At 38.2% G+C, this 26,522-nt stretch overlaps 1 protein-coding gene across 7 annotated transcripts in view; it reads right to left on the bottom strand.

The window, feature by feature from the left end:
• The window catches only part of LOC143443455 (uncharacterized), a 29,238-nt gene extending 5,967 nt beyond the window's left edge, over nucleotides 1-23,271 (bottom strand). The window contains exons 1-6 of one of the 7 annotated variants that reach the window (XR_013112448.1): nucleotides 22,971-23,271; nucleotides 21,693-21,873; nucleotides 21,221-21,476; nucleotides 20,705-20,837; nucleotides 13,325-13,652; nucleotides 9,817-9,936 (exon numbers count right to left, since the gene is read on the bottom strand). Coding sequence is in view for 1 of the 7 variants with exons in the window: in XM_076939927.1 (XP_076796042.1) it covers nucleotides 13,550-13,652; nucleotides 20,705-20,837; nucleotides 21,221-21,476; nucleotides 21,693-21,710 (510 nt within the window). In the remaining 6 variants the exon portion in view is untranslated. Of the gene's footprint in view, nucleotides 1-9,816; nucleotides 9,937-11,156; nucleotides 13,653-20,704; nucleotides 20,838-21,220; nucleotides 21,477-21,692; nucleotides 21,874-22,970 lie in introns of those variants that run through there. The other 6 variants (XR_013112449.1, XR_013112452.1, XR_013112450.1 and 3 more) reach the window with 6 other exon arrangements.
• Between the last annotated feature and the right edge of the window lie 3,251 nt (nucleotides 23,272-26,522).

The raw sequence follows: 26,522 nt of genomic DNA, 5'->3' as shown, positions 1-26,522 counted from the left end.
AAGAATGAGTACTTTTACTTTCACCATGATGTTCAAAGAACATTTCAGAGTTTGATGTGCTGCTAGGTGGGACTGATATGCTAAAAATTAGGGATCCTAAATTCTTTTCTCTATGTAACTTACAGAACAAGATAGTCATTGTCCTAGGGAGAATCAATCAGGAAAAACTCCCTATGTACAATGTTCCTGCTCAATGGTGGCTGTGTTAGCACGGGAATAGTGCGATGCAACATGCATCAAGGCTATGTCATAAGTATTTTTTTTAATTGGATTTTTTACTTATTTATATTTAAAATGTTATTCCCTTTTCCAGTTTCCCCTCTGCAAACCCCTATCCCATCTTCCACTTCCCCTGCTTCTATGAGGGTGCTCACCTACCCACCTCACTGCCCTGGTATTCCACTACACTGGGGCATTCAGCCTTCACAGGACCAAGGGCCTCTCCTCCCACTGATGCTCTACAAGGCCATCCTCTGCTACGTATGCAGCTAGAGACATGGTCCTTCCATGTGTACTATTTGGTCAGTGGTTTAGTCCCTGGGAGCTCTGGGGAGTCTGGTTGATTGATAATGTTGTTCTCCCTATGGTTTTGCAAACCATTTCTGCTCCTTCAGTCCTTTCTCTAACTCTTCCATTGGAGTCCCTGTGCTCAGTCCCCAATGGTTGGCTGTGAGTATCTGCATCTATATTTGTCAGACTCTGGCAGAGCCTCTCAAGAGACAGCTATATCAGGCTCCTGTCAGCAAGCACTTTTTGGCATCTGCAATAAGGAAAGACCATCCAGAGACTGTCCCACCTGGAGATCCATCGAATATACAGACACCAAAACCAGGTCATAAGTTAATCGTCACAGCAATGGCATACCCCCCAGGTAAGGAACTTCCTGAGGCCCCTAGTTGTCCTCTGGCTTCTGTCACATCACATAGGTTTTTTTTATTGGTTTGTTTGGTTTTTGTTTTGCTTTGTTTATTTGTCTCAGGATTTTTGACCTAACTAGCACAGTAGCTTCCAGGACTGCAGCCAGGTGGCTTATGAAGTCTGCCCAATACAACGTTTCCTATTTTATCCTTTTTATTTCTGTTCTAAGAATTCTGTATCCAATTCTTTGGATTCCCTTACTCTATCTGTAAAGTTCTCTTCCCCATCATGATCTGGTTTGCCCACCAGGAAGTTGTCCTCTATACTGCTTACTTAAAAAGTGACATGGTTCCCCATTCTTTCTCTTCTCCATTCTTCTCTGTGCAACTGCCTATGTTTACAGTTTAAATGCCTGGAGTTTTCTCTTTTAAACTGAAAATTGTTCACTAGGTTCATTTGAATCCTGTTTTATATTCTTTTATTAATAAAGCCAACAGGAAACCTCATTTGCCTGGTCCCACCGGCAGACATAGACTCTTTCATTGGCACTTGGTATTGAAAAGTCAAAACTCAATCTGAATGAGTAAAATAAACATAAAAATAGAAGCCCCATGTGGGAGAGAGCATATCTCTTCCTATGGACTCTCCTCTAAGTTTCTGTCTAACTGAGGACAGTAATAATGAGATATCACCAATACTGGAAAAGAAACTTAAAGAATTATTTTTTAAATACACTGTCATATGCCATAAGGAATGTGAAGATGGCTGGAGAGGCACAGGTTACCAGATGGCCCCATGGAGCCAGACCAGTCTGTCTTCTTGACATTTGGGGGACTTTTTTGTTTTGTTTTGTTTTCGGGGGAGTTGTTTGTTTGTTTGATTTTGGTTTTTGGTTTTTCTGTATTTTTATTACTGCTTTTATTAATTTTCAGTCCATACGCTCTTGAACACTCACTGAATTCTCAGCTTGTTCTATGAAAATTAAGTCAAATCTGAAAACTTTTTTCCATTTGCAACATGACTGTGTATATAAGCTAGCTTTGGGATAGTATGGATCACTGATTATAGAGATATTTCAAAAATCACACAGTAAAGAAAACATAGGATATATGAAATCATTTCTACAGTTGAAGAATAAAGGTTTGCTGATGCTCCGGGCAGTTCTCTTTCAGAAATTGATTTACCACCGTGTAAAATAGAAAAAAAAAAAAAAAAAAAAAAAAAAAGCTTATTTTCTTTTCAACAAGTTTTGAGGTGTTTGCTCTGCACAAAAGCAAGCCAACATAAAATAAGAGCTTAAAACTAAAATAACACCAGAATATTTAAAGAAATGCAGAGACAAAATTTAAGAATGGATGCTTTAAATGCCCAGATACTTCGGTTTAACACAGAAAGAAAAAATTTCGAAATGAATGTCTTTGGAAAAGAGAACTGGGCACAACCAAAGAATAAAGTCTGCACACAGTAGGTCTCCTGATAATAGTGAGCACAGCCAGTGGGACATGAGCAATCAAACAAGTGTGTGGACTTAAATTGAGACTATTCATCTGATTATAGGCAGACCATAACACTGGCTGGTGCAGTGTTCAAATTCAGTCAATGAGACATAAGTCCCTCACAAATCCACAGAAAGTAGGTAAAAATACTTTCTTAATCCACTCCAAAGGAAAGAACTTAGCTTGGCTGCAGTTCTGTCTTCAGTGAATCTTTAATTTTTATGTGTATAACACAGAAAGAGATTGTGACAGACTTAAAGCATTTCTCCTAAGATTTTTTTCTGGCAATGCTACCTAAATATATTCCTGAAACTTATGAAAGTGTTAAGATTAAGAATTTAACATGGCTGGAGAGATGGCGAAAAACTACTCATAATTTTTTTAAAGTATCAAAACCATCTTGTCTATACTAACTAAATTAAACACAAAATAATATCTGAGTTATAATATAGTGTTGAAAATGATTGGTGGGCTGGATATGTAATTCACTGGTAGAACTGTTCCCAAGGTAAAAATGAAAAATGGGTAGGAGTGAAATTAAATCTCGGTGTGATCTTTCTTAAAAGAATAAGGCAACATTAAACAATGAAGATGCAGTAACTTGTTCGCGAGACTAAACTGGCCTAGCTGAGTAGGCAAGGAGCCCCATTCTAAAGTGTCACATTTTCTTTCTTTGCTATGGAGAAAAGTTGCAGCACACTATCAGAAAATGAATAGGATTTGAAGATGCAAAAAGAATCACAGTGGAATTTCAGACAAGAGAGATAGTAACTTAGGGCCCTTTTACTTATAGTTAGAGTACAGACATTCTGAGGGTGGTCACATTGGAAAGATAAAAATCAGGTAAATTATAGGCAGTAATGCAGGATGCAGTCTGAGGTGATATAAATTCACGAAGTGTTGAAGGATGGGGGAAGAGAACAGTGGGAGAGACAGGGTGTGAGGGAGGAAAGGATTGGCGAAGCTGGAATGCAACAGTAAAGGCTTACTAAAGGAAAACTATTGCCTTCTGGCCATGAAGATGGAAATCTGAGGCCAGATGGAGACTTAATATTCCCTTAGAGAAGGCTGATCACGCAGCCAAAGACCACCCTTCAGGTACCAGGGCTACTCCCAGGAAGGTGCCTTACATCATGCCATAATAGAGAGATGGGTAGAATAATTGTCCCTTTATTGAGATATTGCACTGTCTCTTATCAGAATTCCCACACCCTTTTCCCCAGTTCCTGAGAGCTTTCATGGGGTTCTGTCGATTCTGTCCACATTTCTGAGCTTTAGGTAGAAAATTGTGGCTTTTGATTTATTTTTCTCTTTGTTTTAAATGTTGGCAAGAACTTAACTATGCTTTCTCTGATACTTTGGGTTTCTTTACTCCTATTCTAAAGTTATACTTCCACCCCATAGCAACACATCCATCCTGGGTCTGACCCCTATGCCTGTTTAACCCAAGCAGCATGAGGGTTTTTTTTTTTTTTTTTTTTTTTTTTTTTTTTTTTTTTAATTCTCCTTCTCAGCTTTATTCTCCCACTCCAGGCAGCTGCCAAGATTTACAGCTTGTCTGCCTTGGGGTTTGTCTTTTAAACTCTAATAAAATTGTCTTCAAGTTTCCACTTGAGTCTGTTCTTGAATTGTTTTATTAATTAGACTAAGAATATCAGGAGGGAACCCAGATTACCCCAGTATCATCTGGCCAACAGGAAGAAAAGCCCCCAAATTTCTGATAACAGAACACTAGAGTCAAATGACTGGCAGTGGTTATTTACCAAAGACCGGCAATCTATGCACGAACAGAAAGGGGTTTATTTACACTTTGAGCCAGAAATAGGAAGAAAATATTTCTCCTCTTTCTGCTTTGCCTGCAGCAGTGTTAAAATTTATGGAAAGGTGAAAGACATACTAAGAAATATACATATGTAGATTTAGCTGTGAGACACTTTAAGACTTTTTCCTGAGAGTTGTTATCTCTTCTGGTTGTTCTGCCTCCAGATTCTATCTTCTGAGGCAAGGAAATATTCTGGAGATATCTCAATATTTCAGGGTCTCTCTCATGCTGTTCTAGAATATGAAAAAATATGTACAGTGATGGGAAGACAGGGAAGGTGGAAGCAATGTAAAGGAAAACAAGGAGTGTTTCAGGTTTGGAGTTCAAGCCTGTCACTGATGTGAACTGTATTCAGGGGTAAGAGATTTATTAGAAGGGTTATTAATAGGATGGCCAGCATCACAGTAGAGGCAGCGAGAGAACTTCTGTCCCTTGTGGAAGAAAGGGAGTCACTCCTGACAAGTTTCAGAGGAAGTGGGAAGGTTATTCACCTTCTTGTTAAAAACAATTCTCAGTACAAACTTGCAGTCATATCATCTCTGAGTTCTGTGACATAGAAGGAGCTTTGCATTTCAGAAAAAAAAGAGTGTATGACCTTGAGGCTAGGAAGGGGGTATTGGGAGGAAAGGCACAGTTAGTTAGTGTATGCTATCTCATGGTTTGGCACCTATAGTCCTTCCCCACACCAGATCTGCTGCTGGTTTGAGTACTAACTGGAGGAAGGCAGCATAGAAAGAGAAAAAGAAATTGAAAAAAGAATATGTTAAAATGCTTGCAGACTTTGTCAAGAAGGTGATGGCTTGGCACAGTTTTGTATGGTAAAATTTGATCAGATAAACATAGAAGAGATAAAATAATATAAACCATTGTCTTCTTCAGGCTTTAGAACTTTGGAGGACAAAAGGTAGCCTGTGTTGGCTCCAGCCATTAATCCTAGCACTCAGCCAGAGGAAGAGGCAGAGGCTGAGGCAGGCAGATCTCTGGTGTGTGCCTTCCACTCGTGTGATATGTGATGTGTGAGATGTGATAAGACTGTTGCTGCATGCTACTGAATATCTACCTTCATATCCACATTTGTGGCTTTAACGTTGCCACTAATTCCACCGGCATCAATTCCTCTGTGCTCAGAATTCACTTTCCTTACTATTGTCAAGAACTGTGACTGGCCTAGGAAGGGTCCTAAGTTTCTGAACAAAGCTTTAAAATTATCATCTCAGGCTGGAAACTGCTCTGCAGGAACACTTTGAGCAAACTTGTCTGGGCCGAAGCATATGTAGGCGTGTGATTGAATTAAAATGGAAAACATTATGTTCATGGAGTAGTAGCTCAACAATGGAACTGCTTCGCTGAATGTACAGAGGTAGTTTGTAAAATATCCTCTTTGCAACTGAAAGATTTCTCTCTACCATTTGAACATCTGTGTGACCCTAGATCAGTTACCTAGACCCTCTTAATCTTGAGTTCCTCTTCTGTGAACAGCAAAGGTCATTGACTGGAAAAGTAGTTATTAAAGGCCTCTTCTATGCCCAGTATGTAGGAAATAACAACAAGTCAAAGTAGGAAGAGTCTGTATCCATATGGAGCATAGACTTTGGTAGAGAAAAAGAAAATACAATCACTTTATTTGATATTTACAAGCTGTGATAAGTGCTACTAAAAATAAAAGAAAGAAATGTCATGGGGTGCTGATTTATTTGAAGAGGAAAAAGAAAACTCTCTAGAGGTGATAATAATTATGAAGTGGATAAAAAGATTGTGTCCTAGCAGGTGGGAGAGATAAATGCATGAGTTTGTGTTGTGCCTATGGATATCTCCCCATCCCCATTTCTCTCTCTCTCTCTCTCTCTCTCTCTCTCTCTCTCTCTCTCTCTCTCTCTCTCTCTGTGTGTGTGTGTGTGTGTGTATAAGAATATTCACATGTACCCATGCTTATGTTGTGTGAAGTAAAATTGGAAATAGAAAGAATAGTATTCATAGTATGTCCAGTAGAATGAAGGAAAATGATATATCAAAAACGGTAACCTCTATGTAGAGACTAAAGATGACTATGGTGCAAAAATTGAGTTTTAACAATCTTACATTCTTAGGATGTAAGAAGATCTCAAGATTATCAGGTAAGTGTGAAGAGAGGACATATTGGACAATTTTTTTCTTCTTTGTTTAGTGTTACATTTAGCTCTTTGGATTAGCTGGAAGAAGGATGGGTCCCTATTAATGGTAGAAAGATTGTAGGGACTCACATCACTATCTGGGCAATGGATGCTCACAGCATAGCAGGTAATGAACACCATAAAAGACATCATTTGAAAGCAGTGTCATAAAAAAAAAAACTGGTGATGAATTACATACAAGTAAGAAAGAAGGTATGAAAGCTTATCTTACAATTTCTGCCTCAATATATGGATGACTGAAGTCAATCATTGTCAAAATATCACATAATATATTCCAGCATATCAAGTTTCAATATAAAAGAACCCTCTCTTCAAAGATAGTAGGAGATAATACCATTTTTAGTTAAATGTGAATATCTGTGGCCCCAGAACACAATGGCAATATGTTTAAAATACCACAGTTCCAAATGATTATCCCTAATATTTGGATCATGAACAATCATATATTGCTTTTGTGGTGAGAGTTGTATTTGGTATCAATTCTTCACATTCCTGGAAAAGCTTAACATACATTGGCCATAAGCTATGCTGATCATGGGATTCCCGAGAGCCCTTAAGAGCTGTCATTTAGGAATTCAGAAAGCTTCAGTTAGGGGATATTTGGAAGTCATTTACAAGGACAAGTTTTTTGAAGCAGTAAGATTTAAGGAGATTATGTAGGCAGAGAGTAAAGTGTGTGGTGGATCAGGACTGAGCCCTGAAAAATTACAGCTGGATAGGAAGGGTTGACAAATGTCACAAGGACTAAGGCAAGCTCTCTGAGGACACCAACAAGGTTATTATCACAGTAACCAAGACAGCAGTATTTTGAGTAGAGTAAACAGGAATTTAAATGTTACCAAGAGGTAAAGAAGGAAGATGTCTGAGAAAATCTCATTGGAATTGGGCAACAGAGCAAAAAAGAGCCTCATAGGAATGATCACCAAATCTCAGGGTACTGTTACCATGGATACCTGATGTACACAGCTAATAATGGTAAGATATAGCACTGAAGTTTCAGGCTTGTATCCAACCAAAAGTAGAAGTATATTTTTAAGAGAGTGAATCCTTTTATCATTATGGCCCATTGCAATTTTTAAACTGTCTTTCTAACCTAAGTTGTCACATTTGATAGTAACAGTACATCTTCCAGATTGCAGGCTTACAGTTTTTACTCCACGAATAATGAACCTGTGGTTCACAAAGTTTTAGTGATGTGACAAATGTCACACCGTTAGATCTGGGCAGAGGGCAAAATCCCAGACATCTTGATTTTAACTCCTGCCAAGGAGACTGGAGAGAGCAGCCCCAGGCTTCCTGATTTATAACAGAGAAAAATCTTTTAAAAGAAAAATAAAGCAACACCATTCAAGCTGTTACCTACGGCTTTTCGGGCTTAGAAGACTGAGCTCCCGTACATAGGAGGTCATTTGATGGGCTCTCAAAAGACTGTCTGTTCCAAGTAAAATGATTTCTAAGAGACCATTGTCATTTGCTATTCCTTTCCCAGGGGCCATCCTAGTCTGCAGGTAGCCATAGGTAGTCGAACTTAACACACAACACAGCCAGATTTCTGCGAAAGGTCAATGCTCAGTTCTCAATGATAGTTTTAATAGTGCTAAGGCTAAACCCGAGGGTGAGCAAAAGGTAGGACAAAGAAGGGGATGTCTTATCGAGGAAAAGGAAGGAAGCCTATCTAATCAAGAAAAAGACTCAGAGTGTTGGAACTGTTGTTTTCCATAGATGAAAGAGAAAACAGATTGTATTGTCTATTATATGCTTATTAAATACATTTCCTTTTTCTCTTCCTTTTCTTCTTCAATCCTGCTTCTTCTTTCTTTTCATTCTCTCTCCCTCTCTCTCTCTGTCTTTGTCTCTCTGTCTCTCCGCCTATCTATCTGTTCCTCTGTGTGTGTGTGTGTGTGTGTGTGTGTGTGTGTGTGTGTATGAGAGAGAGAGAGATAGAGAATGCATGCGTGTCATGTGTGCAGTTGATGATAACCTCTGGGTGTGAGGGTGCACATGCACAAGCACATATGCTTGTACACTCACGCATGCATGAGGGACATGTTGTGAGGTTGGTGATCAGAAGGGCCAGAAGAAACAAATAAGGGGCATTGTTTGTGCCCCAAAGCTCTTATTCCCTGTACAATACAATGCAATAGGGCCAGGTACAACATGCATACCCCACGGGTTGAATCATTGGAGAAAGTTCCTGAATTCGTGAACACAAATTATTCATAATGGGCCGCCTTTAGCTCTGAAAATAGGCATTTTGTGTGTGATTTTGGATGGTGATCATGCACGAACTCATTCCATAAGAAAATGCTACCTTTGTCTTTCAAGACTCCTTGATGTCCAAGGAAAAGATTTCAGGATTTAAAAAAGAAAAAAAGAAAAAAATGTACCCTCTAGAGCATGTGTGCTTGTACATACATGCATGCATGAGTGACATATGTGAGGGTGGTGATAGCTACTCTGTGTGTGTGTGTGTGTGTGTGTGTGTGTCTGTGAGTGTGTGTGTGTGTCGGTGTGTGTATGTGTGTGTGTATGTACAAGCATGTGTGCTTGAGCTCTCATGCATGCATAATGGACATGTGTGAGGTTAGTGATAAGAAATGAGAGGAGAAACAAACAAGGGAAATTACTTTCCAGTCCTGATAGCAAAGGATGACTATGGAGGCCCTGTGCACTTATCCATAAAGATGATGGAGTCAGAACTAAAGAGGTACATTTATCACCTACTCCAAACACAGATAACAAAGCCTGTTCTTTCCCAGACAGGTGGTCAGAGTGCTGAAGAGAGAGTAAGAAGAGTTCAAAGAAGCCTATAAAACCCTGTGTTCAGCAACAAGATCATCAGGCAAAATTGGTGGATATACTAATAAACATCAGAGCTACAAAAAAACTGAATAAACAAATGAGAACAAATCCTGAGCACAAGCATTTTGAAAGACACTGGGTAATAAAAAACACAATTCTTTAAGAATTCAACAAATACATATAGAGTTATTACTATCATACAAATGGCTATCACCATGTTAACACTATTTACTCTTTATAACCCTCCAAAAGGGGCTATTATGATTCCGTTTTGGCAGAGGAGAAAACTAAAGCTAGTATTTAACAAGTACTTGGTGGATGATTGAGTCTGGATCCTAACCTCAAAGACTGCTTATTCCTGCAAATGAGAAACTTATTGTGACTACAACAGCAACTATGATTCAGACCTCAGAATCCTGACGTCTAGAAAGACTAGAAAATTAACACACACTTAAAATGCAGGGTCATCAGAATGACTAACTAGTGGCAAAGGAACCTTTTTCACAGTAGTCATATTCCCCAACTACACATTCCCAATCAGACCCATCTTTAAACTAGCCAGTTTGAAGTAAGTAGTTCAAAGGGCAGTTTGAAACATTAGATAGGAAATAGAAAAAAAAAAGGTAAATCCATGCAGAATGAAATGCACGAGGTTATGAAGACCTACCTGGCTTGAATTGGGACACCTTCACTCTGAGTTTGCTGGGTAACTTTGGCTCCCACACATGGTTAGAGCATCTGTCCCTTATCCTGAAATCTTGTCCAGAATGCTTGGACAGCAAAGATTCTTGAAAGAGAAAGGTAGCATTTCCTTTTAGAATGAATTCATTCACAATCACCATCCAATATTACATATAAAAATGCCTGTTTTTATGGCTAAAGGCAGCCCATTATGAATAATTTGTGTTCATTGAATTCAGGATCTTTCTCTAATAATTCAACCGACACAGTGTGCATGCTATCACCTGAACCTGTCGCATTGTATTGTATTGGGAATAAGAGCTTAGAGGAACAAACAAATGATGAGATTTTTGGCTATACCATACTGGGGATGGATACAACTGTTCTTCTTCTCCTATCCACAAGTCCTTTGCTTCTGTGACTGAGTACAAAAAGTGGTAAAATAACTTCTTTGGGAGTGATTGTAATCATATAATCTCAAACCTATCATCATTTTGAATGTGTGATTCTTTTTTTAAAAAAATATATTTTATTATTATTTATGTATGTGTACATACATGTGTGTATGTCTGTATATGTGCATGTGCTTGATGGTTGTGAGCTATCATGTGGTTGCTGGGAATTGAACTCGGGGCCTCTGGAAGAGCAGCCAGTGGTCTTAACCCCTGAGCCATCTCTCCAGACCCTTGTGTGTTCTTGAGATACAAACTAACTTACAAATGTATATCTTATCTACCTTGAGAACTGATTATTCATCACTATGTACTTAGAGTGTATCCTAGAGAAAAAGGGCAACATAGAAACAAAATTAGTGCTTGCCATACAAACATGAAGATCTGATTTCATTTCTAATTTTGAAAAATCAATAAATAGAAAAAACAAACAATCAAATAAATACATAAAACAAAGCTTAGCCTAGGTCTGGAGGCAAGAGGACAACATTATTAGCCATTCTGTAGGCAGTGTACAGTTTGTTTTTGTTTTTCTAACAAAGTATCCCTTACTGGCCTGGAACTCACCAAGCTCCTTAGGCTGGCTGGCCAGGGAGTCCCAGGAAATCTGCTTGTTACTGGTGCCCCATTGATGGGTTTACTAGTTTTATTTTAAAAACAATCTTAAGTTCTTTCAAATGGGAATGGATAAAATGAATTGTCACAATTTATAGTGACTTTTATATCATGAATATACATGTCAATTTTCTATATATAGTAAATTTAGTATTACATTTGAATATTTAAACAAAATTAATAATAAGTAAGTTTCATAATACAGTATTAACGAATTGGTATACTAACATTGTGGTAAATAAAAATATATACAAACGTGTTTTGCATAAAAAGAGATCTTTATTCTACTTTGTCTCTTTGTAAAGCAGGTGTGGAAACAGCCTGCTTTACAGCAAAGCTCTGTGTTCTGTTTTTGGAGAATTCACCAGTTCTTGGAAGTAGCAGTGTCAGATCCAAGATGAGTTCCTTCTGTACCCTACATTTCTTCAATTTCTTCCAGAGACAGGATATTGATTCCTTTGCCTGAGACCTACTTACCTACTATAGACAGCTTTTCTGGGGTAGTTAATCAATGTGTCTTCTCCTTTGTAAGCAAGCAGAGAGGTGTGTGACACAGTTTAAGCTATTAGGGAATTTAGGTTATGAGAACAGTAAGGGAAATGAATATTTTTCTAATTCTATAACAATAAACTTAAGGGACAAATGATTGCTATTGTTTGTTTATTTGTTTTGTTTTGGTTTTGTTTTGTTTTTCTTAAAACAAAGAACAATGTCATTTCTATTCTTTCCTGTTTTTTTTTTTAAATTGAGCTTTTTTCAGCTTTTCCTTTTATTCCTAACTTATACTTTAACCTTCTGATATGTGTGATTTTGTTAGTTTCCTATAAATGGCTTCTCTTTCATATAGTTAAAGAGCCATCAATTAACATAATAAAAATACATGTAGTATTCTTTATGAGTTTGGGATCCTGTCTGCTTCCTAGCCTGTGGCTTCACTTCACTTTTAATCTCCTGAACCTTATTCTTAGTTCCTATTGTAAGCTACTGGTCCTTGGGTGTCCCCTCAGATCTTAAGTGCCTTCATTTGTTTTGTGTGCCTCTTTCCTTGGTTGTTATAGATCTGCACAATGCCCAGAATGGCAGTTTTCCATCAGTAGATTGAGAAAGGCCCCCAGTATTCATAGGCACTTATATGACTATTCCCCACATGTCCCGGAAGTCATCTTTTGCAGAGAATTGAGCTTGTCACCTGACAAGAAGAAAATAATATTTACAGGTTCCACTGCTTTTTAATTTCAGTGCAGATTATTTGACTCTCTGGTAAGACAGCATTCTTTCCATAGTGGCAGTTACTGCTCCATTGGCACTTTCTGTCCATGTGGCTTCAATTCAGTGATATTACAGTCTCTAAATAACTATGAAAGGCCTCAGCTTGGCTTTTGAATTTTTTCTCTTTGTGGAAATTTGACAGAATAGGACATGAATTATGCAATAGAACACCAAACTATAAAGAATCAGTAGACTCTTACATACTGAGGTTGTTGGGAGCTATATCTGAATATTCCCACAATACTTTCCTCATGAATATTTCCCTGTTATTCTTCCCATTGAGTTCTCCATGACAACTCAAAAAGCAAATCATCTATCATTAATCACGATCAAATATAATGAACAACATATCAAATTTTGTAATCCGAGAGAACAGGGTAGGTACTTGTAAATATAATTAGGTCCTATGAGTTTTATCATATTGCTTAACTTTCTCAGAGTTAGTTTTCCCACATTAAATATGTGTGCATTCTAAGGACATTTTAGTATGGATTAAGGAAAGTGATGTATGTTAAGTATCTAGCATGTGGGAGATGTATGGACTTTAAGTTTAAATCATCTTGTGGACCTAGAGCAATGGTTCTTAAGCTTCTTAATGATGTGACCCTTTGATACAATTCCTCAAGTTGTGGTGACTCCCAACCATAAAATTATTTTTGGTGCTACTTCATAACTGTAATCTTTCTGCTGTTATTAATTATAATGTAAATATCTATGTTTTCTGATGATCATAGGAGACTCCTGTGAAAAGGTTCTTTGACCCTTAAAGGGGTTTGTGACCCTAAGGTCTAAAGAGTTGGCTCAGCAGTTAAGGATGCTTACTGACATTCTCAGGCATCAGCCCCAGAACCCATGTGGGATGGCTCACAATCACTTGCAACTACAGTGAAGGAAATATCTATTCTTTGCATCAGCTGCACATGCATCTCCCACATCCACAAACAAACAAGCATGCACACATCAAAACATCAACCAATTTATAAGAAAATAAAATGTCAACTTGCTACAATACAAAACAATCCAGGAAAATATTTGCAAGTAAAGATCTTTTCAATCTAGATTGTGAGCTTGTGTCTTGGTTCAGATTTTACTGCTGTGAACAGACACCATGACTAAGCCAACTCTTATAAGGACAACATTTAATTGGGGCTGGCTTACAGGTTCACAGGTTCAATCCATTATCTCCAAGGCAGAAGCATGGAAGCATCCAGACAGGCATGGTGAAGTCAGAGCTGAGAGTTCTACATCTTCATCTGAAGGTTGCTAGGAGAAGACTAGCTTCCAGGCAGCTAGGATGAGGGTCTTAAAGCCACATACACAGTGACACACCTACTCCAACAAGGCCACACCTTCAAATAATGCTGTTCTCTGGGCCAAGCATATTCAAACCAGAACAGATTGTCTATGGGTGATTGACTTGACTATTTCTTGTTGCAAAAGATCCAGCACACTGTGGTGGCACCACTCCATAGACAGGGGTCCTGAACTGTATAAGACACAAGAGAAATAAAATCAAGAGTATACAAGCAGAGACTCATTAGTTTCTCTCTGCTCTGCTATTGAATGTGGATGTGATATGACAAGCTGCTTTAGTTTTCCTGCCTCTACTTCCCCTCACTGATGGACTGTCACTGAAAATTGTAGGATGAAAATTTCCTTTCATCCCCTATGCTTCCCTTAGACAGTATTTCATCAGAGCACCAGAAATAAAACATGGATAGGAGGTATGCATTAAATATCAAACCCAGTATATTTTTTACTTAATTTATTATTATTATTACTATTACTATTCATTATTATATTATTTATTGAAAATAGATTTTCTCATACAAAACATCCCAACTACAGTTTCACGTCCCTCTACTACTACCAGATCCCCACCACCTAATATCCTCCTCAGATCTACTCCTCTTCCTTTTTCTCTTCAGAAAAGAGCAGGTCTCCAAGAGATGACAGCCAAACAAGACCGTACAAGATACAATTAGACAAGACAAAAACTGTCATTTCAAAGTTGGATAAGGTAACCAAGTGGGAGGAAAACTGCCCCAGGAACAGGCAAAACAGTTAAAGATATACCTACTCCCACTGTTAGAAGTCCACAAGAACACCAAGATAACAGTCATAACCTATATACAGAGGACCTGGTGTAGCCCCATGCAGGCTCCATCAGTACTGCTTCCATCTCTGTGAGCCCATGTGAGCCCTAATAATTGACTTAGTGGGCCATGTTCTCCTGGTGTTCTCTCTCCCCGCTAACTCCTACAGTCTTTCCTTTCTCTCTTCCACAGGGTTCCCTGATATCACAGGGGAGAGGTGGGATGGAGACCTACAATTTAGATTCTCCCTCCACATAATTCTGGCTGTCAGTTTGCTCTATGTAACTACACAATCTGTGTATACTATTCCAATGATACTAATTTCTCATTGTTCATATTTTATCATGGATAAAAAAAAAAGAAAGAAAATAGGCAAAATATTATCAAGTGGTGTTATTTTTGAAACTAGAAACGGCTCAATATTTTATTTTATTCTTCTTTTGCCTATTGTCACACAAGTATTATCACCACTAATTCTGCACATACTGGTCCATTAATAAATTAGTCTTCTGTAGAAAAGTTATTTCTAGCTATGAAAGTATACCTTTCATTTGAATGACATTATACTGCTATTCAAAGTATTTTGTAGTCATTGTAAAATAAACACTATAGGAGTCCCCCATGTTCTCCCATGGGATACACTAGCCCCTAACTTCAACTCACAATGTATACAACACTCGCAAGGACAATGTGACTATTCATGGTTCACCAGGATGAAAATATGAGGACAAAGATGTCTTCATCAACTCAAATATGTACATTTTTGTTCCTTCATCATCATCTATTTCAAAACCTATTTTGGAGAATTAATTGAACTCTAAATATAACTTGGTTGAAAAATTGCTTGCCTAGTATGAACAAAACTCTGTATTCAATGACTGGCACCACATAAAATGAATCTAGATAGTACATGCCTATAATCTCAATACTTTGGAACTGAAGACAGGAAGATCAGAACTATGTAGCTCAGTCTGAGGACAGCCTAAAGTACATGAGATTCTGAAAAAAAAAACAAAAACAAAAAAATAAACAAAGAAAACACACACATCCATACACACACACACCACATACACAGAGAGATAAGAAGAAACAGAAAAAAGAAAACCAAAGAGAATTATTCAGTACTCAGTAAAATTCTCTGACAAGGCTCTATTATTTTTTTAGGAATCTTTGTAGACAAAAAAGAGAGTTAAAAAAAAAAAAAAAAGAGTCAATGAATTCGAAAAAGAGCAAAGAAGGTTCTCCAAAACATTGCTTGGATGCTTTGCAGGGAGAATAGGGAAGGGGGAAATTACTGTAATATAATCTAAAGAAAAAATACTTAAAGAAAAGAAACAAAAATTTTTTGATAAGAAGAAAAGCTCATATTTTTGAGAGTTGGTCTCTGCTCTTTTCCCTATTCAGTTTGCTGAAGTTGGGTAGACTGTCAGAAATAAAGGAGACAGCTGTCTGGATATGTAATTAAATATTGACGATAGTTTGCTGCTGGTATGATGACTGATGTTTTCTTATCTGTGGCCCACTTCATGTATATAAGCAGGTTCAATCCACATAGCAAGTGCTTTATTTAAACCCATCCAACCCTTCATGTCTGTCTTCCCTTGGCACTATATTTATGACATGTAGCAAACACATGACAGGGTCTTAGGCTCAGAGACCTCAGGTTCCACCTTAAGGCTTACTAAAATAAACCAAAACCTTGGAGATTTTACTCAGAGATCCTGTTTGTTTCATAAGAATTTTACTAATGAATATAGGATAAGAGAATTTGCACATGTTATTTTTCTGAGAGGCTGAACATTTTTCATCGTGGTCAAATCTTTCACAAAACATGTTTCTACAAATTAGCTAAAAATACATGATCCTTATTTGATATCAGTTAAACTTTCTGGCCACACCAATTTTCTGCAAGGTTTTGATAATGCTCATGTTCTCTGAACACTTCTGGCTTAAGACAGTTGTTGGAATGTCCTGCATGTTTCTAAGGAATTCTGAAATAGAGTTGGATGCAATGGAACAGATACATAAATAAGAATGAAAAAGACAAAGGGAAACCCACTACATCTCAATCTAACTAAAAGTGTAAAAAAAAATGCATAAATCTTATTGAAAAATTCCAGAATATTTTAAAGATTTTCTGTTTGGTTTTTTTTTGGTGTTGTTTGTTTGTTTGTCTGTTTGTTTGTATTGAATAAATAATGGGGCAAATCTATGCTTGACTTAAGAAATTTTCTCAGTCTCATTAAGCTTTTTATTTTTATTTTTAAATATAGTAAAGTGAACATAATAGTGTGGTTCTGTGGTTCTGTTCCCCCTCATCTCAGGGGTGCAGGGATACTACTTTGGGAGTGGAAATGCAGAGGTGCACATTCCTTCCCCAACGTCATCAGGATGCCAGACTCGTGCCTCTGGGGGGAGGCAAAACATCACCTAAGATAGGAGCCCTAGCCTGTGTTTCTCTGGGTGAGAAAAAGTAAAGGCTGGGCAAGGCTGTGGTTCTCAAACTCCCAGACACCCAGATGCCATCTCTGGGAACCATGAGCAGGCCTGAGATGAGCCTGTGGCAGGGAAAAATCTGGCTTAGCTCAGGGGGATTTCCACGAGTATGGAGAAGTCCTTCTGAGGGAGACTTAGGCACAGCTCAGTATTGATGAAGGCTGCCCCACTCCCCCACCCCCAACATGGAGGTCCTTGAAAAAGGAGACAGTCCTTGCTTGCCCTGTTTATTCTTGATGGAATGATGATGCATACAACTTACTCAGGTGGACCAGAAATTAAATACCTTTGCAGAAAAGAATGTCCAGGAAGGGATGCTTGTTAACTAGACATTCCAGGCCTATCTATCTACATACCTCATTACCATGGAGAAGTCTAGGCTCTATGCTATGTGACCAGTTGTTATTGTTCTCTTAGTAGGATGTCGAGGTCACATGCTACAGGACAGGAACTAGGTCAGGAGTAGATTCAAAAACCCACCATTCTCAATTAGGAGAATTGCCGGGATTCATTAGTCTACTTGACCTGATTAGTTTTTCTGTCTAGTGACAAGATTCCACTTTCCCCACATAATAGTAACAGGCTATTAACTCAGTTGTTTGGAGGTTGAAATAAGTCACATATCTAAAAGAGTTTGTACCACAGGGCATGCATAAAATAACCGATTATTATTTTTGTCACTATTTTTTTAATTCTCTAACTTACTTAATAACGAACATAGAAATTACCACTCCCTCCTCTGCAAAGACACTTTGAAGCATGATTCTCTTCCTTCTTTGTGAAAATCATTACAAGTTCATACCAGCTTGCCCTAAGTTCTACAAATGATAATATAGGCCTTCAAAAATCAAAGTTTATAAGTTTAAATCAATAATTATGCTATCAAATCTGACAACTTGAAAATATAATTTTGTTACTTCCTCTGTCTTTATAGATATTTTTCAATAGTGTGAAAGGGGCAGGGTTTGACTTAGACACCTGAGAACTGGTTACCAGAATGTCTTATGGTGTGGATGAGGCATAGAACTCTCAAAAAAGGGAAGAAAACAAAACAAAACAACTTTGTTATGCTGGGACTTGTAGACCCATTAGACAGTGAATGCCTCAATGAAGAGGATAACTTATACTTGGTTTGGTCCTGGTTTCAGGCATAGCAGCTGTGGGCTCTGGAGGTAGTTTATACAGAGAGTAGGTAAATGGCAAGGAACAAGTGGAGAATGGCTCAGAATTAAGCAAAGACAAGTCTAAATGAAACAAAAGACCTGAGCTTGGTAACACATGCCTGTTATAGTAGCAATCAGAATGAGTAGAAGAACGGAGAAAGATGACATATATGAGGCTGGCCTGAGTTGCATATCAAGACACTTTCTTGAGGTGTGATAAGTCAATAAGTCAAATAAAACATCACTCACAGTAGAGTGGGACTTCACTGTGAAACTAATGAACAAATTTCAATGTGAACTATACAAACAGTTTTTATCATAATAAGTCCATTTTCTAAGTACCTTTATATCTCACCTTTCCTTTTTTAAAGATAAATTTTTTGAGGATGTTATACACGAGTCTACTGTATTTCCATTATGTCCACCTCTCCCTCTTCCCCTGCTAACTGCTCTTTTACCTTCATACTCTATTAGATTCGTGATGTCTTCTATAATAATTATTGCTTACAAATATGCACACACATATGAGAGAGACATTGTGAACATATGTGTGGGCAAGTACAACAAATATTGTCTCTCAATACCATATACTCATACATACACAGCTATATTCTACCACATTGCATTAATGTCATTCATTTATGTATGCATTGAGAGTTGACATTTTGGGATTGTATAACCTATCATGGGGATCATTCTTTAAAAGGGGCTCATTTTCCCTCCCTCAGTACCCAGTGGTTGCCTATAATTTTTCATCTAGGGCTAAGGCCATCACTGTTGGCAGGTTGATTGGTGGGGTTATTATGTGGGTTGTATTTAAGCAACCATACTTTTGAGATCTCATGAGTTCCTTATCCCTGTCATGTCTAGAAGGCACTGCCTTGAAGAAGGCATCCTGGTCCTCCAGCTCTTACACTATTTCCGGTTCTACTACCCCCATGTTCCCTGAGCCTTAGATGCAGCGACTGTTTTCTAGATATACTAATTGGGGCTCTTTACATCGTGGTCACTCATTGTCTGCAGTGTAATTGCTTGTGAGTTTCTGAAATAGATTCTGCCTGCTGGGGAAAAATAAGGTTTTTCTGATTAGGAGCAATAGCTACACTTCTGTGTGTATAAGCAGACGGAAGGGAATGGCAGTATTGGATTCTCTTCTAGGATCTGTGACTTCTCCAGCTACAGCTACTTGACTGTGTTTACAGCACCAGGCATGCATTTCCTTATACTGAGCAAATCTTAAGTTCATTCTTTATCCTTCAGAATAATTTATGCATTATAAATTCATACATTTGTCTGGTAAAGGAACTAAATCCAAGAAATACCTCAATTATCTGACCTAAGCCTTAGAGTTGGAGATGGTGAGTTATTGTAGAGACAAAATTTGCTGGTATCCACATTTGGGCTTGACTGTACTGGGTCAAGATTTGACAGTAGAATTCATCATGGAATTCACTGAAAGCTAAACATTCAAAAAAGCAAGAGATCATCACTATAGCCTGGGAGATTTGAGGGATGACAGGGATGCTAATCCCAAAGCACCAGGTCCCTTGAGACATGAAATTCTCTTACAACTTGGGTTAAGACTTGCAGTTAAGTGTCTGTGAGCACACCTAGAAGAAACTTGGGCATGTAGTTTATTGCCTGGTTCACAGGTGCCTCCAGGATGCATCCATTAAAACACGGAGGTGACTGATATAAAACACTTGAGCATGAATTCTCTGATAAAATTCCACTAGCCTTGATCCTCTCTGTCTAGGTGTTTTCTAGAAAAATCCCCACACCTGATTTGAAAGTCTCCTTTGCTTCTTCTCCTGTCTTTCTTTAATTTGGTCATAGTAAACTGTGAGGCAACTGCTGGCCTTGCCCATGCAAGTGCTCAAAAATCTGCTATATTGGTTTCATTATAGACATGAGATCAAATTGCAACTGGCAGAGTCAAATTGCTTGCCAAGCATTACTGAATATCAATACTATGTTAAGATAAAAGTCATGATATGTAAAATGAAAATTCCTCTTAGGAATATTAGCTGGTTCACCTTGTCTGCCATTTGATAGGCATGCATATTGATAATGCAGCCTTCTCTACATATTCTGATTACACAGTGGGTGGGATGCAAGCAAGGGTGAAATGTAAGTTAATGGACAGAGCATTATACCAGCAGATGGGGGATGATTTTGAGAAGATATTTTACAGGGCTTACACCCAGTCCTATGCAACTAATTATTCTCTCCACAAACATGTACTCTGCACCTGTTTTATATTATTATTATTATTATTATTATTATTATTATTATTATTATTAATAATAATAATAATAATAATAATCATTCTATTTATTTACATCACAAATGACATTGCATTTCCGGTTACTTCTCCACTAATTCCCCATCCACAACCTTCTTCTCCTCCCTCCCTTTTGCCTCTATGAGGGTACTCCCCAATACACGCACCCTCTTCTTCCCCACCCCTTCAGCATCCCCCTACACTAGGGCATCAAGCCTCCACAAGATCCCATTGACCTTAGACAAGGCCATTCTCTGCTACTTTTGTATCTGGAGCCATGGATGCCTTCAGGTACACTCCTTAGTTGGTGGTCTAGTCCCTGGGAACACTGGATGATCTGGCCAACTGATGTTGTTCTTCATATGAGGTTGCAATTCCCCTCAGCACCTCTGGTACTTCCACCAGCTCCCCCAGCAGGGTCCCTGAGCTCATGGTTGGCTCCAAGCACCCACATTTACATGGTTAGTTGCTGGCTGAACCTCCCAAGGAGTCTTCATACCAGGTTCCTGTCAGCAAGTGCCTCTTGGCAGTGGCAACAGTGTCAGGTTTGGTACCTGCAGACAGGATGAATCCGCAGGTGGTGCAGTCCCTGGATGGCTTTTTCTTCAATCTCTGCTCCATTATTTTTTTCTCTGGACAAGAACATTTCTGTATTAAAAACTTTGAGATGGGTGTGTGGCCCCATCCCACCAATGGGGGCTGTGCCTATCTACTGGAGATGGTGTCTACAGGTTCTATCTCCCCTTCTCTGCTAAAATTATCCCTGTTGGATTTTGGTAGTCTCTTGTTTCCCTGGCATCTGGGACCCTCCAGTGGCTACCCCCAGTACCTCATCCCTCCTGCTACAAATTTATATTCGATTTCCTGACCTTCTGTACCTTTCTCCTGTCCTCTCCAGTACCTGATACTACCTTCCTTATTTCCTCCCCCTCCTGTCTCCCTCCCAAGTCCCCCTTCCCTTCATTTTCTACTGTCATCCTATTCCCCCCTCAATGCTGGACTGAAGCATCCACACCTTGGTCTTCCTGCCTCTTAAGCTCCATATGGTCTGTGGGTTGTACCATGGATATTGTGAGTTTTTGGACTAATATCGACTTGTCAGTGAGTAGAAGAACTTCAAGTCCTTGAAGAAAAAAAATTGAAGACCTCAGAATATGGAAAGATCTCTCATGCTCATTGATTGGCAGGATTAATATAGTAAAATGGCCATCTTGCCAAAAGCAATCTACAGATTCAATGCAATCTCCATCAAAATTCCAACCCAATTCTTCCTAGAATTAGAAAGAGAAATTCTCAAATTAATTTGGAATAACAAAACAAACAAACAAACAAACAAACAAAAAACAGGAGAGAACTATTCTCAACAATGAAAGACCTTCTGGGAGAATTACTATAGAGCTGTACTATAGAACAATAGTGATTTTTAAAAATTGCATTGTATTGGTAGAGAGACAGGCAGGTAGATCAATGGAATAGAATTGAAGTACCTGGTTTGTTAACCACATTGAGTCCTGTTATTCTGAAGATCTTTAGTTCAAATAAACATGGTGTTTATTTTCTAGCTTTTACACCTTAGTATTTAACCCAGAATCATTGGGGTTAGGGTCAATGAGTTGCCCCAGATGGTTATGATGCATGATAAAACTTCTCTTAAAGAGTAGATATACTCTAAAAATAGGATGGGAATAAGAGGAAGAATAACATGAGTTTGAAGAATATAATATTCAAAATTAATAACTCAATAAATATATACAAATGCAGACTGAACACAAGGAAGTGCGATATTGAACTGGGTGATGAGTTAATAAAATATCACCTCAAAGCAAATTAAAAAAAAATTCAGGATAAGATAAAACAATGTATCACAAATGCAAGTGGAGTCTCCCAAGACAAGAGCAGAACAAGCAGATGAAATATTTGAGAAAGCAATGATAAAGAATTTCACACAAGTTGAAAAACATCAAGCTAAAGATCTGAGAGGATGCTCAGAGGGCAAGATCACATGTTGTTAATATTGAGGATCCAAGTTCAGTTCCCAGCATCTACTTCACAGCTCATAACTGCCTCTACCTCTAGTTTCAAGGATCCAATGCCAGCTTCTGGCATGTAGTGCACAGAAATTCAGGCAGTTACATGAACATAAATAATAAACAAATCTTTAAAAGATACTAGGATAAGGAAAGAAAGAAAGAGCAAAGAAAAAAAGAAAGTAAGAAAGCACAGATAGACACATCATGAATTATCTATACAAATCAAAGATTTTAAAAAGGCTTAAAACAGCCAGAGAAAAAAGACCCACCTCCTTTAATTGAGCAACAGTAGGTCTGTTAACTTCTAATCAATAAAAACATGGATAAATACCACTGGAATTAGAATTTTATGGGAATGGAGGTCATAAAAAGTCTGCCAGAAAACAAACAAACAAACAAACAAACAAGCAAACAAATAACATTGCCCTCAGATTCCTGGAACCCATGGTAAGACTGAGCACAATGTGTGCATTTTTAACCCTAGAATATGAGCCATAGAAGTTAAACTATCCACTGACTTCTGGCCTTCATGCACATGCACACAAACACATACAGAGGAGCCATGGAAGCTAACATAAACACTCCCTACATACACAGAGAGAGAGAGAGAGAGAGAGAGAGAGAGAGAGAGAGAGAGAGAGAGAGAGAGAGAGAGAGAGAGAGAGAGAGAGAGAGAGATTCACTCACATGCACATAAACATACTGCACAGACACAGACATAGCCCTTTCTCCTACCTCTTCTCCCCCAAACCTTTAGAACTCCATAATGCAGGAAAAATGAAAATGTTTTTGCAACCATGAAAAAGATGTGAATCACTGTTGCATCTTGTAGACATGCTTTCTTCCTTACTGCAGGCTTGGTTCTCAGTCTCTCCCCTCACTCTCCCACTTTCTCTTGAGGCCATGCTAAGCTTGAATCATCATTTATTCTTCCCATTGGGTCTCATTATCTTGAAGTCATAATATCCAAAAGGGAGCAAAGAACTAAATTAGATAAAGGCAGAAGACATTTCATCGTGTTCAAGGACAACCTTTGTGATAGTTGATTCTGTGCTGAAACCTTTAGTCCTAAATGCAAGCTCAGACAAGAGAGCTGCTGTTTATATTTGGAAGGAAAGAAGTGCTTAGTTAAATTCTTTATTTAAAAAGGAAGCAAGAATAGGTCAAGGGCAGATGATCTACATAGAACTGGCAAAGTAGATACACGGGGATTGTAGGCCAAGGATAAAAACTCCCTGTTATAAAATAAAAGTAGCTCCATATTAAACCTCACCATAGGCTTTTTATCCAGTAAAGACTTCCTTTTATAGATGAGTTAAATGGTGCCTCAGAGAACTGAATTAAACACTATATTTAAGCTAATTTAGGCATTTAGTGGCAGAATCAAGAGTTGCACCTAGATTCCCATGTTTTTTCTATTTCTTCACTCAGAAACTTGTTGGTAGTGCTATTCATGTTGCCCAAATCAGAGGACCTGAACTGCCCTTCCCTCAGAACCTTCAGTGTAACTCAAATACATTGGTAATCATTTTAATACCAGAAATAGATGTCTTCTGAAGACCCTGCTATACCTATGAGACATAACAGGTTATCACCAATGCCTAAGTAATACCTAACAATATTGTTAAATACATTAACATTCAGATTTGAATGTGATCTCTAAAGGTAGAACTAAAATAGTTACATTTTTTAAAAGGAAACATTTACTTATTTTATTTTTAATGTGTATGGGTTAGTGCTTGCTTATATGTGTGTGTGCCATGTATGGTACACACAGAATTTAGAAGGAGACTTCAGACCTCCTGGTACTGGATGTTAGATAATTGTGACTGCGTGTGGATGCTGGGAATCCAGCTTGCATCTCCTTGAAGAACAGCCAGTATACTTTACTGGTGAGTTCTGTTTACCTCCAAAATAGTTAACTTTTCATGCAGAGAGAATGAAGAGACTATAAGAACGTAATGTTAGAAATCTAGCCAATATTTAGGCCACAATTTCTGTAGCAGCCATTTTCCTCTTAGCAAAACAGGCAAGCTACTGAGGCATGATTGAGAGCCTGTGATCCCTAGCTAACCGGCTTCCTGGAGCAGCTTCTTTTCCCTGGGAAAGTGAGTTTACACCAAAATCAAAAAGCACCTTAGTGGCTACATATCTATCCCTCTTCTTTCCTGCCTTTTACTTGCAAATTAGAGAGCCTTGCTGTAGGCTTGTACTGTGAAAACTCCCCCTTCCCTCAGAGAGATATAAGCTGTAAAGGACCAGACTTCTGCAATGTGTACTCTTGTTATTCTTTTCATTAGAGGTTGTCCCATGCTGTCTATCTCTGGTGTCAGGCCTAAACACTTCTCAGAACTCCATCATGTTGTCACCTCTGTGTTTATCTGCTGAAGATAATAACTAAAGATATTCTAAAGAACTCATCATGAATCCCCATCCAAAATCCTTCAGAGTATTTACTTGGCACCATAGTATGGGATGGAGCAGGAGGTATTATACAAGGGTGGGCTATAAAGATGCTGGGAGAGAAGAGTAATTGACAACTATTGTGGAAATCAAAGGGCTTAAAGTATAGAAAACATTTAGGCATATTGTAAGGTCTATTATGTCTCAATCTTCCTAATGTATTTTCAGTGTAAAATGATTCCGAGACCATCATGGTAAGTGAGGCTTTCCAGAGTTGTAAGAATTAATTGTTTTCTCCACAGATGTAGCAGATTTTAAAAAGGCAGAAAATGCAAGACTTCAGCACTCAGCTCAGTTTTATTGAATGAAGAAACACACTCATGGCAAAGTACATAAGGAGATGGGCTCCCCAGGTTGAAAAGATGCACCAGAGATGAAATTTAAATCTGCTAGAAGGTCTGCTTTTATACATTTGGGGATTAGATGAGTTTCCCTTCATCCCTCAGAACTGACTGATTGATTTATCGATGGAAGACTGGATGATCCAGCTAATGACAGGAAAGCTGATTGGTTTTCACAACAAGATCCTTCCAAGAAGGCCTGTATGCCCAGCAGAACAGTCCTCTCCAATAAGGATTGGTATATCTACCAGAGTTGTATCTTGGTGGAGAAGAACTTGGAAGTTAGTTATCTTATACATTTAAGTGAAAATTATGTCAACCTTTGGCCACCATTCCTTTTCTGTCTGCATTTTAGGGATCTGTACAACTTATACTTCCCCATAGTAGAACTTACAACAGGGCCCCAGAATGACACTCCTGGTGATACAAACCTTATCATGAAGTGATGACTTTGAGTCTTTGTATTACCTGCAATTCCCAGGTGCTTATATTAGGCCACACATGTATTGAACTAACACAAATAGTCATCCATATTTATGTAAGTCAGAAAGAAGGCTAATATGGTCCAGTATCAAGACTACTTCAGGGAAAGTCACCCAAGAGTACTATGATATGTACCTTCATGAGATAGTCCTAGACCTCTTGACATAAACTCCTCTTATTCCGAACAAAGTAGCCAAAGACTTTGCACTGGTTGTAATTCAGTTTCCCAAGTACAGACACTGACTGCTGAGAATCACCTGAAGAATTTATATACCAATAGTAAGGAATTATTGCTTATGGTGGTCTTCTCTTGAGGGATTATGATGGACATTTCCAATGGCTTCTTAGCATGTGAGGTATCCTAGTTTGCTCTTCTGTGGATGTGACTAAAAACTATGATCAAGGAGCTAGAGAGATGGTTCAGTGGTCAAGGGTAGTTGCTCTAGCCAATGACCAGGGTTTGATTCCCAGCACCCACATATTTGCTCACAATCAACTGTAACTCCGGTTCCAGGGGCTCTGTCATCCTCTTTTAACATCTACAGGCATCAGGCATGCCTATGGTACACATCTATTCTTTCACACAATACAGTCATACACATGAAATAATATAAATATATCTAAAATAGTTTTTTAATATCCAAAAGCAATTTGGGGAGGAAAGGACTTATTTTGATTGTACTTCTTAATCCCAGTCCATCATGAAGGAAATTCAAACTAGGAGTAGAAGCAGGAGCTTATAGGCAGAAATTATAAGAAATTAATACTAGCTGGCTTACTGTGCTTTTTATAAATCACAAGACTACCTTCTCTGTAATTGTATTACCCACATTGGGATGGTCCCTCTCATATCATTATAAAATATAATATAATATATAAATAACATAATAGAATACACATACACATATATAGATGATGCACCATAATGCATTAATTGAGATAATGCACCACAGACTTACTTACAGGCCAATAGAATGGAGGCTTTTTTTTTTCACTTTTT

This window comes from Arvicanthis niloticus, chromosome 9 (genome assembly GCF_011762505.2).
Source record: "Arvicanthis niloticus isolate mArvNil1 chromosome 9, mArvNil1.pat.X, whole genome shotgun sequence".
Taxonomy (NCBI): domain Eukaryota; kingdom Metazoa; phylum Chordata; class Mammalia; order Rodentia; family Muridae; genus Arvicanthis; species Arvicanthis niloticus.
Note: the sequence above shows the minus strand (reverse complement) of the source record. Positions and strands in the feature narration are given on the sequence as shown.